Source organism: Impatiens glandulifera, chromosome 2 (genome assembly GCF_907164915.1).
Source record: "Impatiens glandulifera chromosome 2, dImpGla2.1, whole genome shotgun sequence".
Classification (NCBI taxonomy): domain Eukaryota; kingdom Viridiplantae; phylum Streptophyta; class Magnoliopsida; order Ericales; family Balsaminaceae; genus Impatiens; species Impatiens glandulifera.
In genome coordinates this window covers 48213553-48227761 of record NC_061863.1, presented here as the reverse complement: position 1 = coordinate 48227761, position 14209 = coordinate 48213553, and the positions used below count along the sequence as shown (strand labels likewise).

At 35.4% G+C, this 14209-nt stretch overlaps 3 protein-coding genes across 3 annotated transcripts; 2 read left to right on the top strand and 1 right to left on the bottom strand.

Moving 5' to 3' along the window:
- Positions 1 to 3339: 3339 nt before the first annotated feature.
- On the top strand, positions 3340 to 7158 carry LOC124927332 (protein NLP2-like). The gene is made up of 3 exons (XM_047467729.1): positions 3340 to 4931; positions 5013 to 5060; positions 5140 to 7158. The coding sequence occupies exons 1-3, from the start codon at positions 4032 to 4034 to the stop codon at positions 6118 to 6120; spliced, it is 1929 nt and encodes a 642-aa protein (XP_047323685.1). The 5' UTR covers positions 3340 to 4031; the 3' UTR covers positions 6121 to 7158.
- On the top strand, positions 6172 to 7158 carry LOC124924778 (protein NLP2-like; the record flags this gene model as incomplete). The annotated part of the gene is made up of 1 exon (XM_047464770.1): positions 6172 to 7158. A coding segment is annotated over one exon (804 nt), but the record flags the coding sequence as incomplete, so codon positions are not given.
- Positions 7159 to 7303: 145 nt separating this feature from the next.
- On the bottom strand, positions 7304 to 11844 carry LOC124927331 (probable galacturonosyltransferase 3). The gene is made up of 10 exons (XM_047467728.1): positions 11683 to 11844; positions 11396 to 11515; positions 10991 to 11043; positions 10812 to 10872; positions 10651 to 10701; positions 10438 to 10575; positions 9523 to 9642; positions 9080 to 9414; positions 7889 to 8834; positions 7304 to 7775 (listed from the first exon to the last, which is right to left on the bottom strand). The coding sequence occupies exons 2-10, from the start codon at positions 11444 to 11446 to the stop codon at positions 7500 to 7502; spliced, it is 2031 nt and encodes a 676-aa protein (XP_047323684.1). The 5' UTR covers positions 11447 to 11515; positions 11683 to 11844; the 3' UTR covers positions 7304 to 7499.
- Positions 11845 to 14209: the final 2365 nt, after the last annotated feature.

Below are 14209 nucleotides of genomic sequence, written 5' to 3'. Positions count from 1 at the left end.
CCGATGAGTATGTGATTGTGAGCTATATGAGAATCACTTCCAAACAATGAGGGACTAAATGATTCCACCATTCCCGCGGTATCTGTCACCCCAAAGGAGGATTCCTTCGTTCCCGATACTACAAATAGTTAATTACAACTTATACATGACATTTAAATGATCATATAATTTTAACAAATTTCGTTTAACTGTTATTTTGCAGGGTCTTCATCGAGGAGAGGACCGGGGAAGAACAAAAACAAGGTTCTCGGAAAAATGGCAACCGGGAAGAAGACAGGCTTGGAGTTCAGGGAGATAGATGGAAAGCCCACATGCGATAACGCCTGCTACTCGTCTCGGCATATGGGAAACATTGTCCAGAATCCCGGGTTGGTGCCACATCGTCTAAAAAATTGGTCTGATTTGTCACTTTCCTAGTTAAACCATATATGACAGTCCATCTCCGTGAGTTTGATATTTTATCTTATAATTTGAAGCTTTCATAATCCTAAAATCTCTTGTCATTTTTTAGGATCATTTCAAGTCTATAACATGCAACCTCATTGACTCTTACATAGATAGATTGATGCCACAAGTGAAGAAAACATGGAATATGTGAAGATATACGAACAAGAAGAACTACATCCAACCACATAATGACGATGATGAGAGAATCAGACTAAACCCTCCTCCTGAATTTAACTTCGAAGATTGAAATTATCTACTTGACCATCATTACTTCACGGCTGAATTTAAGATATAGTAGTCATTTATAATTCATTATATGTTTAATCGACTATTAACTAACCACTATAACTATCTTATAATTGCAGAAAAAAGTATAAACAATGCCGACATAGATTAAAATTGGTATACACCCATCAAACCAGTAGTAGACCATTTTCACAAATGGAGTGACATATGGTAAGTTTTAGTAAGAGTATTAAAATTTCATAATATCTAATAGATGGTATGTATATTATTTGTACAGGAGAGGGAGATTGGACACGCCCCTAGTTATGCATACTTCTTCCTACATACGCATACTAGGAGAGCGACCGTTGAGGATCCAACTCCCGTGCCTTCTCTGCATGTTCAGCGGACCATCGTAAGTTGTAATCATTTCTATTGTTTTAGTTTGCATGTCTAAGTTTAAAATTACTAACAATGTTGTATATGATTGTAGATTGTGATGAGCGAGCGACTAAAAGCAAACCCTGATACGTCGTCGTTTGACGTGTATGAGGCTGCTTTGGGACCACGGGGACACGGGATGGTGACCGGGATGGAATCGGGAATATATCCAACGCACTTTAGAGCCGATCAACGAATAAGTTCTTCCTCGAGTGTCAACAACTCACGCGTGTCACAATGTCAATAGACGGAAGTGTTGGTCGAGGAGAACAAAAACATGCAAGAATGGATGGCGCAGTAGGCACGTGACATGATTTAGTAGGCACGTGAAATGGAAGATATGCGCGTGATGATGCGTGCACAATAAGAGGCTATATAGACACTTATGTCTAGGATGCCCCCTCCTCCCCCATCAGTAGTGATTGACATACGATTTGAGATTTTTATTGAATCTTGGAATTGATTTTTATTTATGAATGGTCTTTTTTTTTTGCTAATAGTAGTATATATAACCACATATAAAACAAGTTTAATAAAATTCAAAAAAATTCCAAAAATTCGAGAACAATCATTATCAAAACGTTGATAAAGAAGAATATTAACGTCGGCATTAGGTGAATGTCGACGTTAATAAGAGAACCATAAATGTTTCAAAAACCCGAGAGCAAGCATTATCAACTTCGGCGTTAGAGGAGCGTCGACATTGATAAAGAACAATATTAACGTCGGCGTTAGAGGAGGACCGACGTTGAAAAAGAACAACATTATCGTCGGCGTTAATGGAGCACCCACGTTGATAAAAAACAATATTAACGTCGACGTTAGGGGAACGTCGACGCGTTAATAAGAGAATCAGAAATGTTCCAAAAACCTGAGAGAAATGATTATCAACGTCGGCGTTAGGGGAATATCGCCATCGATAATAACCATTATCTTTTAACGTCAAACTTATTAGCGATGACGGACGACGGTTTTCTTATTAGTGCTTTTAGCGACGGTTTATGTCGTCGTTAATGATGTATTTTCTGCTAGTAAACTGAACAATATTTTTTTTTATTAAAGAATTTTGCTTATTAATTAATAAAAGATAAGAATATGCTGCTAGTAAATGAATGAAAAGAGAAAAAAAAAAAAAAACAGTTAAAAAAAATAGTTTTTTAAAATTTGAGAATGAATAGATATATGTATGATCTATAAGGGCCAAAGAAAACAAATGATTATATGCGATGATTTTTAGAAAATAATTTTTTTTTTTTTTTTATTAGTAAAATGACTTAAAGAATATTTATATATATAAATAAAATAAATAATAATAATTGAAAATATATAGTATTTTAATTAATGAATTGATTTGATGGATGAGAGTAGTGATGTGATAATTGATTTTATTCGGTTATTTGAAAAATACAAATACAAACGAGGCCTAACTCTTATAATATATATATATATATATATATATATATATATATATATATATATATATATATATATATATATATATATATATATATATATTTGTTAAAATTAAAATATTAGAGTAACATTTTAAAATTAAAAACTATCAAATGTCTATTATTATTTTAATATTATGTATTAAAATATATAATTCCTTTTCCAAAAGAGAAAACGCATTAGCAATCTTTATGTGAAAAGTATAAAAGAAAAGGGCTTAATAATAATAAATGCGAAAACAATTACAAATAATAAATGATTTAATATTTGTAATATATATATATATAAATAAAGACTATTCGTGCGTGTCTAGTCTGATAATGATATGATAATCTCTTCCCAATATTTCTCCCATGATATAAAAAAAAAGTATGGGGTCCCATATATTCCCTTTATAAGTACGGGGGTTGGTTTCAAATAATTTTTGAAACTTTATTTGGATTTTGTTTTTTTAGTTAAAGATAATTATAAAATATATGAAAATAATAATCCAAACCAAACAAGTCCTGAAGTGAAGTAATAAAGTAGATTGAGAATATAATTAAAAAAGAGAGTGGGAGCTGAGAGAGGGTTAATTAAACTTGTAAAGATTAAAGAATCTTGTAAGTCAATAAACATATAAACTAATTATTTTAATGAACATCATCCGACCGTTGGATTAATCACTAATTATAAAGTTAATTAGGTTATCAATTAAATATAATTAAAACACCCCCACCACCATCATCATCATCATCTCCTATACAATATTATGAAGAGGAAGAAACAGATGAGAGAGAACCATACCTGAAACTATTTCCATTTACCATAATCATAGCTGCCGGAGAAGAAGAAGAAAGAAGAATCTATCGAAACCCTTTTCCGGCAACCCTTTTCCGGCCGGGACCCACAACCGGTGGTTCTTTCCCAGTCCCTAGTTCCCAAGTCCCAACTAAAACCTTCTTCTTCTTCTTTTCTTTGTTCGCCCATTATTGAATGACCCACCAACTGCAAACTACTTTAGATTACTGCCAGAATAACCACCGCACAGGAAGAACCTATTGATCTTTTTTGGGGGGGGATCCCTTTTTACTTTTATGGGTGGGGTTTAGAAAGAGAGTACTGTCTTCAACTCAAATGGGACTGAACATGTGGTTTATGTCCAATTTCATTCTAGTGGCTGTCTGAGGAGTGGTAATTTGTTCTTTCCATTTTGACTAAATGCCACCTTAAATAACAACGACAAACAAAGTCTTCTCATCCAAATTGGTTAAGTCAGGGCGGGTGCCTCTTTCATCATCTGAAATGCCCCTCTGATTCAACTTCCAAAGGTTTACTCTATTTGAAATGTATGTGAAAGCTGTAAGGATTTTGTTTCTCAAAGCTGACGAGGAAAAGAACCCTTTCTGGAAATTCCCTTATCTCTTTTTCATCTTCATTCTTTTGCTTTGCTTTGGCTCTTGATAATTTCCTTTTTCATTTCCCTTATGGAAGATGGGGCAGCTTTCAATTCATTCGAATCATCCTTCTGCGTTAATTCTACGGAATTTGATCTCATGGATGAACTCTTATACGGAGGTTATTTGATAGAAATTCCTCACCAACCCACTGAATCAGATTTCCCAACCTCAAGTGGTCTCAACAATCCTTATTACCTTCCGCCGCCGCCGCCGGAGAACAACTACCTCAACCCAAACACCAGTAGTCAGAAACAAGAAACCAATCTAGAGGAGGAAAAGCCCGGAACATCCCAACTAGTAGTAGCCAAGATGGACGAATTTCCAGCAAATCGATTCCCTGATCAAGTATTCGACCCAACTCCATCCTCTCTAGGTGGAACAGAAGCTTTCACGGCTGTACAAACTGAGACAAACAGATTATTATGGGCTATACCACCGGCAGGTCCATCCCCAGTTTCTTCAGTGATGAAGAGACTAACCCAGGCTATAGAATACTTGCGAGAGTCTATGCAACATAGAGACGCCTTAATTCAGATATGGGTGCCGGTAAGGAGGGGTAATGAACAAGTGCTAACCACCAAAAACCAACCATTCTCCTTCAATCCTAACTTCAAGAGCCTTGCAGATTACCGGGATATCTCGAAAAGTTTCCAGTTTGCTGCAGAAGAGAATTCTAAAGAGTTGCTTGGCTTACCCAGTCGAGTTTTCTTTAAGAAATTGCCTGAATGGACTCCAAATGTTAGGCTATTCAAGAAGGAGGAGTATCCTCGTCTTATTCATGCTAGACAGTATAATGTTGGCGGATCTCTCGCAGTTCCTGTCTTCGAACGAGGCACTGGAACTTGCTTGGGCGTTGTCGAGCTTGTTACCATTTCTCAACAAGCTGATTATTGCCCTGAAATCGAAAATGTTTGCAGAGCTCTTGAGGTACTAGTTAGAATCAAATGTAATTTTCCTTTTCCTTTTCCTTCCTTCAATTGTCCTCATCATAATATCATTATCTCGCAGGCTGTTGATTTAAGGAGTCCTAAGATCTTGGGTCCTCCGAGGGTAAAGGTAATAATAATGGTTATTCGAATTTCACCACCTTCATCTTCAACAGTATTTGATCTGATGATGATATCTTCGTTTCCAGGCTTGGCATGAACCCTACGACGCTGTACTGCTAGAGATTCGACAAGTTCTAAGGGTCGTTTGTGATACACACGGTCTACCGCTGGCACAAGCTTGGGCTCCATGTATTCAACAAGGAAAAGGCGGGAGCAAACACTCAGATGAGAACTATACTTACTGTGTTTCAACTGTTGATTCTGCTTGTTACGTCCCAAACCCTAGTTTTTCAATCTTTCACAAGGCTTGTTCAGAACAGCACCTGTTTAAAGGCAAAGGGATCGTCGGGAGAGCATTCACCACCAACCAACCTTGTTTCTCCAACGACATTACTGCCTTCAGCGAATTGGAGTACCCTGTCGCGCAGATGGCTAGAATGTGTGGATTGCGCGCTGCGGTTGCGATTCGCCTTAGATGCATCCACACTGGATCTGCTGATTTTGTGTTGGAGTTCTTCCTACCTTTGGATTGCACGGAAAAGGAAGAACAGAAGCAGATGTTGGCCTGGCTGTCTTCTGTCATTGAAAACGTCGGCCAAACGTTAAGGATCGTATCGGACCAGGAGTTGGCCGAAGAGGAAAGTGTGAATCAAGTTGAAGAGAGTAGCAGTCGTCCTTGGAAGATGGAACCGTCTTCGAGTACTACTACATCTTCTTCTTGGATCGCTGATATGATCGAAACGCAACGTAAAGGTAAAGGAATTTCCATATCTTTGGGAAATCGAAAGGAGACACCGAAAGAAGAGTTTAAGGTCACAACACAATGGGATACCGATACAGACAACAACAACCTGCATTGTTTGGGAGCATTTACACAACAGAACAATCAAATCCATCTTGTTGGAGCAGATGGCGCTAATGAATTCCCATTGGATTCTGCAAAATCAGTCGAAAGGAGGAGGAAGAAGGCGGAGAAGACGATAAGCTTGCAAGTTCTTCGTCAATATTTCGCAGGGAGCCTTAAAGACGCTGCTAAAAATATTGGAGGTTCGATAACTAACTTATAACTGACACTTAACTTCTATTTCTTTTTTGATAATAAATGACCATTAACTATCTTTGCAGTTTGTCCAACAACCTTAAAAAGGATATGCAGACAACACGGAATCACGAGATGGCCTTCGAGGAAGATCAAGAAAGTTGGCCATTCGTTACGCAAACTCCAACTAGTCATTGATTCAGTTCATCCCGGAGGCCAACTTCAAATCGGCTCTTTCTACGACAATTTTCCCGAACTAGGCTCTCCAGACGCACCCAAAGATCAACTAACAAATCCTCCGGCAGTCCCTACCTTGACGACGAATTCAAAGTCACCTCCATCTTCCTCGTGCAGCCAAAGCTCCACCTCCAGCTTCTCATGCTCGGCAGAAACGAAACAGACGACGACAACAGCAACAACGAGTCTTGTCATTAACAACAACACTTCAGGCGGGTTGTTGAAAAGGGCAAGAAGCGATGCAGAATTACTCAACGCCGGCGGAGATGAGATGGAAACGAAGTTCCTCTTAAGATGCCACAGCCAGAAACTGCTCCGCGAGCTTCCCAGCCAAGGAGGGACACCAACAATGACGGTTTTCAAAGTAAAAGCGACGTTTAGAGAAGTGAAGATCCGATTTAGTATGCATCAGAATTGGGGGTTTATGGATCTGCAAAGGGAGATTGCTAGACGGTTCAACCTGGAGGATGTGTCCGTTAAGTACTTGGACGATGATTCTGAGTGGGTTCTTCTGACGTGCGACGAGGATCTTGAGGAATGCGTGGATATACATAAATGTTCGAAGAATCGGACGATTAAACTCTCCGTTCAAGAAGGGTTCAACCCGAATAATGGAAGTTCATTTGGTGGCATCTCTTCTTTGTGAGAACCATGCATGACTTCTTCCTTGAAAAGTAAAATTAGAGATAATGTGTAATTGACTTCTCTTTTCAAAGAAATCTGATCCACTCTTTAAATAGGATCAGAAGATGCTTTGTGAAACTCTTCATAAGATAGATGGGGTGTGACAATTGTTTTAAGTTTCATGTGAATCAATGTTTTCTTTAGTAACTGATACTACTACTCACTGCCAGAAAATGGCTGTAAACTATTTTTTTTTTTACTTTTACACATTGGCTTTTAAGGCTTGTTTTTGTATGTGTTTATCTCCAAAAACAGGTAATTTGCCAAGAAAAATAACTGTTCTAATATTGAAAGTGTAGTATTCATATACATCAATATCAACACCACCTATGATTCTCAATAAAAAAAAATAAAGTATAATAATAGGCTGACAGCCTGACAGAGTACTGACTATATTTGTTTAGAAAGGGTAATTTTGATCTTATGTTTGACATGGAAAAGGATAAGGGAACATATTTTCATTGTAAAATATGGAGGAGGAGGGCATTAGTAATTGATGTTGCAAAGTTGAAGATAAGAGTTATTTAACATTACATATCTAGACCAGTATGACTTGTATTTGGAGATTGCAAGATCCAACCATGGCTTGTAATTACCATTATAGTGGACCACAGCAGAATTTTCAATTTCTGTCTGATTAAGGGCAGGATCATACCCGAGTCCTAAAGCATGCCAGCTTCGGTCGAGTGGGTGTGTCAGGTTGTAAAATGTTATTAGTCCCGGTGGCAATGTTCCCAGTTTCCAAAGTGTTCTGTCCTCGTTCTGCAAAAACATATCATTGAGGTTTATAATTAAAAATAAATGAACATTGGTAATACTCTTTCTGGATCCAGACCCAGATCTAGAGAGTGTTTCCAAATGTGTATTATACTTACCATCTCTTGCCAATGATGATATATTCCTGTGATGTCTTGCTTCCTCCATTCCAAAAGATCAAACATGTTCATGCCAAACGCCCATCCACACGAGTTTGGATCAAAATTATCTGATATCTTCGGGTTAGAGAAATTCAAGTACTTGTCAAACCTGTGGAAGCTCTCCTTACAAGTCTCCACAGCACCATTCACCATTCCTTGTAGATCAACAGACCAAAGAGGTGTCAGATCCTTCTGAACAGCTAAATCATCATCCAGAAACAATATCTTTTCCAGCTTTGGATAAACTTCAGGAAGGTAAAACCTAAGATGATTCAACATGGACAAATACTTTGGATTCCTATACTTCAGATTATCAGAACCAACCGACAGTGAAGAAGCCTGATTTGCCTTGAAATAATACTCCTTAACTCTAGCAGACTCAAGTTGACGAAGAACAGGGCAATAAGAAGAATTAAGCCAGCTAAAATCATCGACATTCTCCACTTGGATCGATACACCTGGAGGTGGATTAACTAGAAACCACATTCGCATTGCTGCAAAGTTCAGTTTATCCGTTACTATATGGAATACATGCTTTTCCGGTTCCTTAGCATGTTGTACAGTAGAGTTAACCACCACAGATGTCGCTAGCACATTGTCTGAAAATATAGCGTAATGATATAGTGACGGATCCTCAATCCTCTCTCCATAAGGAAACCCTTTGCTTTCAAATTCCTGCAGGTAATAATCCGCTGTCAGCTGCAGAGAGAGACAATGAAGTGGTTTTGGGACGGTTTTTGCAGCTAACTGGATCAGGAACGCGCTCTTTTTCTTCAGCGTGTTTACATTAGTTTCAGTAGATAGCAGCATAGCCCTCAACTTCCTAGCCACAACTAGGCAGTCATATAGTTGGTCCTTGGCTAGAGAAAGAATGCGACCCATTGCTTTTGCTTGAACAAGTGCACTGGTCAAGTTAAAGACTTGAGTACCAAGAAGAAATATAAGGCCTTGTTTGATGTAGGTTGTTAAGAATCAGGTTAATTGGGTAAAAATATATCAAGGGTATAAATATATAATGATTTTATTTTATTTATAGAACGGGTATTTAGGTAGATGATTTGAATGACGAGTAAATTGTTGATTGGATAGATAACCCACATCAAACAAGGCTCAAGTGTTACATAAAATTCAAAAGGCAGTATCAATTACCTAGGTGGAAGTTCTGCATCAGAACTAGCTTCTTCAATGGCAAGTCGGCTTTCTCGGTAAGATTTTATTAGGGAATCATATAGAAAAGTTTCATTCTTAGCTTTTGCGATTGTAGCATAAGCCTTTGCCATGACGATCTGATCATGCATAAGTTTAACAATAGAATCAGAATTCGGATTTGCATATTCTATTCTCCATATACTGTATCTTCCTTTCATTGTCGTGTCAAACTCCTCTGTTCTTTGAATGGCAGCTGCGTCCATTTGGCTGTCAATGTCTTTGTCTTGCCTGGACAGATACTCGGATCGCAGTTTCTTCCTCTCTTCTCGAAGTGCCTGAGTTGCCACATTAAATCACTATTAGAAGACAGACTGGTTCAAACGAAGAAGTTAAAATTTAACATTACTTTTGGAATTTAAAAAAGCACTAGCCTTTCAGATTACCCGACGCTTGAGTTTCACGGGGTTCATAGGAGAAGATGTAGGCCACTTTGTAGTGTCATCACCAGATTGATGAGCATCATCTACTGAAGTTGTTTCACCCTGAACTGGATGTTCTTGACTCTACAATAACAAATGAAGCAAATAGACAACTCTTCTCACTAACAGACAAAAATCCACAAACCACCTAATTGACACCTGGATAGATATGGATAACTAGAATCTATTTCAAAATTTTATTTATTAAAATAGGAGCACTAAGAGCTATAGCTCAGTTGGTAGAGCACCTCGTTTACATGCGCGCCAATGTTTTCAGGGGAGTCCGTGAAATCTACAAATTAGATCTAAGGAAAGAATATTATACAATACACTGAAATGATGTACTGTGATTCAAAATAGAAATGAATTTTCTAGCATTTGACTGCATGTAATTGAAGGGCTTCTTTGACTAGTACTGATGAGAATTTGACTCCACAAAAAAATGAAGAAAAAGCTGCTGAGTTAACCAATTTTTTGAGTGTACCATTGAGGTATTTTTTTTGTAAAAAATTGGATTCATGAAGGTTTAATTACTTGATCCTCTTCCCCAGGGATACTGCCAGACAATCCGAGACCCATAAAAATCCTCGTAGGATCGAGAATGAAGTTTTCATTATGTACATGCCAGATCATAAATTAGTAACTGCATCCAATTTCCAAAAAATCCCAATTGTTTCAAACTTTCTATTTTTGAAATTAACAATACAAGCATACAAAATGAGATTAGATTTTTTTTTTATGGATTCACTCCACGTTTGTGAGAGACCGAGACTCGCTCGTATAGAACAGGTGAAGATAATATTCAAGAGAATTGATATCTTTTATTATTGATAGGGGCATACTACCAAGCTATGTCACAAAAGAAACGATATGCACTACCTTGGAACTTGTTTTCTGTTCATAATCCTTGTCCGTCGGGGATTTCCAGACCCAGGAAGCTGAAAGGTCCCTGGATTTCACATTCCTAGTTTTAAACATGCCGTAAGTGTCGCTGAATGCCACGATAATATCTATATCCTGCAAGTAAATGAGAATAAGAATGTAGTTTTGCAAAATTACTTAAACCCAATGAATATAGAACGAGGACATTACATTCTCATCTAGAGGCTCGCTAGCTGATAAAGGCTTCACAACACCTAGGTCCTGCCAAGATATCACTTTCTTCACATTTGACTAAGCATAAATTGGTAATAGATATAGATGTTAAAACTTAAAACTAAGGCAAAGCTAGAAGGGAGTTACAAGAGCCACACCTTTGTACCAATACATTGATGGCATGCACATAAAGGCCGATATCCATTCATATTGCTATGTCTAAACATTAAAAAGATCAATAAATGAATTAGACATATAAAGAGAAGATCACTAATCGTGTGAAACTCAGAACTGCAATCCCTTCACTGAGAATATTAAAGTTCATTACAATGCTTACATTGTTGTGGTATTTGATAAATCGGATGCAACATTTACTGCATAGATGATAACCTGGTGGAATGAACAAGATATGTAAAAAGCATTTCATAAACACAGAATGAATAATGCAGGTTATGTACAAACTTATGAAAATTTGTTTCACTGTTTAGTGACTTCTTGTTACTTATAGTGGGATAAAGATGAAACTTGACTAGATGCTGGTAAAACTACAATGCATATATATATATTTTTGGAAAATGTCACATAAGCCAATCAGTGGAGGGCGATTAACATTCATAGATTAGTCAAAGTTGTTTCAGTATAGACATTGCAAACATGAATTAATGGCGGATCTTATAAAGCATTTGAGTTCATTCGTTAAATTCCGATTCAAGGAGAAGGAGAAATTGGAGATAGATGAGACCTGAAGAAGAATGATCGCTCTGAAACGAACGGAAGCCTTGGATTTGAACATTTCAACTTCAGTCTGTTATAATCTCTTGACAAGGCGCTATCGTTTCGCTTGATTCGAGCTTCTTTAGCTCTGCATTTGGGGAGGATTTTCTATTCAGTCTCAGATATCATATAGTGTCATTGAAATATAAGAATTCAACTACGCAATTGACTTGATTACTCGTAAAACACAAGATGATTGCGTGAAGAAGAAAGAAAGAAAGAAAGAAAGAAAAGAGAAGACAGCGATACGCGTACAGTGTTGTTGTTTCTCTATCTCAATCTCCATCCTAGTTAGGTTTGTGATTCCGTCTGCGTTGAACTGCTTCAGAGATTTTTGGTTGATCGCAGCTTAAAAGAAGTTAGCAGATCTCTCCGGTCAGCTATGCTCGCTAGCTCCGTCGATGGCTTAGAGACACAAAGCAAGTAGGGTCATCGTATGTACTTGATCTCAATTCTCAAGTGAGAGCTTAATTTACTTTAAATTTATTTATTTATTTTATATTTTTAATAATATTCAATAATATAATGTTAAAGATATTTAAATATAGGAATAAAGACATCTAATGATAAAAGGAAAATTTGACTAAATGACCCTTTTAAGGATTTAAATGCGCTCGATTGTGTTGGTGACCATTTAAATTTTTTTTGATAAAATTATCTCCATCATGTAACGCGAATGGGAGGATCATCACACAAAGGAAAAGTCTGTGAAATTACCCACGTTGCGTAACGTGAAGGGGCACGATCGGCACGCAAAGGGGGCACGATCGTCACGTGAAGAGCACGATCTTCACGCAAAGGGCACGATCATTCTAGACTTTTCACAGATTTTTCCTTCGCGAGATGATCCTGCCCTTCGCGTTACGCGACGGGTATTGTCGTCAAAATATTTTGTAGTGGTCATTTGCGCAATTAAATTTATGCGTTGGTGACCAGCGCATTTAAGGGACATTTCGTCAAATTTCCCGATGTTAATATGGTATCTTTTAAGAAGTAGATAATTTAATTTACATTTAAAAAATACATATATTTACTTCTCGTCAAATTTCCAGACACTTGGGGCTTGTTTGAGGAATGAGTTTTTGGGTTTTACCTAGGTTTTTTCCTAAAAATATTTGTTTGATAAAAAATTAAGAAAAAATTGGTTTTAAAATTTAAAGACTAATTTAGTCTTTGACTTTAGTGGATATGGTTTAGGTGAGAGAATGATTGGTTTAGAGAGAAAGGATAAAATTAGATGGTAATTTTGGTATTTAAATGGATAAAAGTATTGATTAAATTGTTGATATAATGTTTGAGTTTTGGGATAAAAATTAGGTTTTATCTCAAATAACCAAACATCAAACAAGCCCTTACATACTAACATTACGTGACAACTTTAAGTCAACAATAATTCGGGTGAGTCTATAAACCTTAGTCCCAAGAACTTTGATGATTTTTTGAATTTCAGTCGAAACGTTACTCGTATGTTCGTGTTACTTTTAACCGGTAACTTTAATGATTTTTTTATTGTTCAAAATGGTGATGATCCGAGATTCCAACTAAATATGAAATTGACATTAACTTATACCTTTGATCGACTATGAATCTAACTTTTTATTTTTATTTTTATTTTTATGATTAGTTTTTATCACTAGATTTATAATAAATTGTTTTTTATATGTTTCTTTACTAGACAATAACAAATGAACTAATAAAGTCAAATGTCGACTTCATCCTATGATATTTCTTCTTTATATTCGATAAAGAACTTATGTGAATTTTTTTCTAATCACCAAAGGATGTGAATTTTACGTTTTTAGCGTTGTTGACAACGTTTCTCTTTTTGTGTATGACATTTATTTTCAGTCACATTCTCTTCGATCTCCAAAACTACAATATTCTGGTTGACGATGGAGAATTTTTCATTTGTGAAACCTCTTTACTCTGTAGGAATCAATAGATCATATTTTATGTTGCCAAGTCGGTGCGGATAACAACAATTTTGGTCGGAGGAGATAAACACAAATACATTTTTAAGTATTTTTTAAACACGACATAAAATTGTCTATTTCTTAAAACACAATATCCCTTTTCTTTATCCCTTAAATATATTATTTATTTTTAAATTTTAACCACTTTAATTTTTTTAATAATTTTTTATAAATCATCGCTAATAAATAAGTCACTATTAAATTATATATTTATAGTTTTCATTTTTTATTCAACATAATTTGAATTTATTATTAACTTAATTTTAAATATTAATAAATTTCTTAAATTTAATTAATTATTTTAAAATAAATTATATGAATAGATTGGTTCTATACATTTTTATTAATATATAATTTTAAATTTTAATTAAATAAATAGTTAGATAAATAAATAAATAAACATCATTTATTAGTAAAAATATCTTATATTGAAATATCAATATTTTATTAAAAAATTACATCTAAATATTCAATATAAACTAATACATACATATATTTATATTCAAATTATAACTATAAATTATTGTAATAATTTTATATAATAAATTAATTTAATAAATATATAATTAATGATTAAATAAATTATATGAAGAAAAAAAATTATAAACTTAAAATCTAGAATAGAGAAATAAATAAATAAAAAATTGTGTTTTAAACCCGATATATGTTTAATTATAATTTTGTTGAATAATTTATTAATTAAATATTTTAATAAATTATTAGGCAAACATTTTATCCCAACTTATAAGCCTAGTCAAACTAATCCATATTTTTTATTTATTTTGGTGTTATATTTTTATTATTCACCT

Bases quoted from the DNA above. Each gene is read 5' to 3' on its own strand.
- LOC124927332 (XM_047467729.1), top strand. From the start codon at position 4,032: ATGGAAGATGGGGCAGCTTTCAATTCATTCGAATCATCCTTCTGCGTT. The intron at 4,932-5,012 runs GTACTAGTTAGA...ATTATCTCGCAG, and splicing joins ATGTTTGCAGAGCTCTTGAG to GCTGTTGATTTAAGGAGTCC. The intron at 5,061-5,139 runs GTAATAATAATG...CTTCGTTTCCAG, and splicing joins TGGGTCCTCCGAGGGTAAAG to GCTTGGCATGAACCCTACGA.
- LOC124927331 (XM_047467728.1), bottom strand. From the start codon at position 11,446: ATGTTCAAATCCAAGGCTTCCGTTCGTTTCAGAGCGATCATTCTTCTT. The intron at 10,873-10,990 runs GTAAGCATTGTA...TTTAATGTTTAG, and splicing joins TTATCAAATACCACAACAAT to ACATAGCAATATGAATGGAT. The intron at 10,702-10,811 runs GTGTGGCTCTTG...ATATCTTGGCAG, and splicing joins ATCAATGTATTGGTACAAAG to GACCTAGGTGTTGTGAAGCC.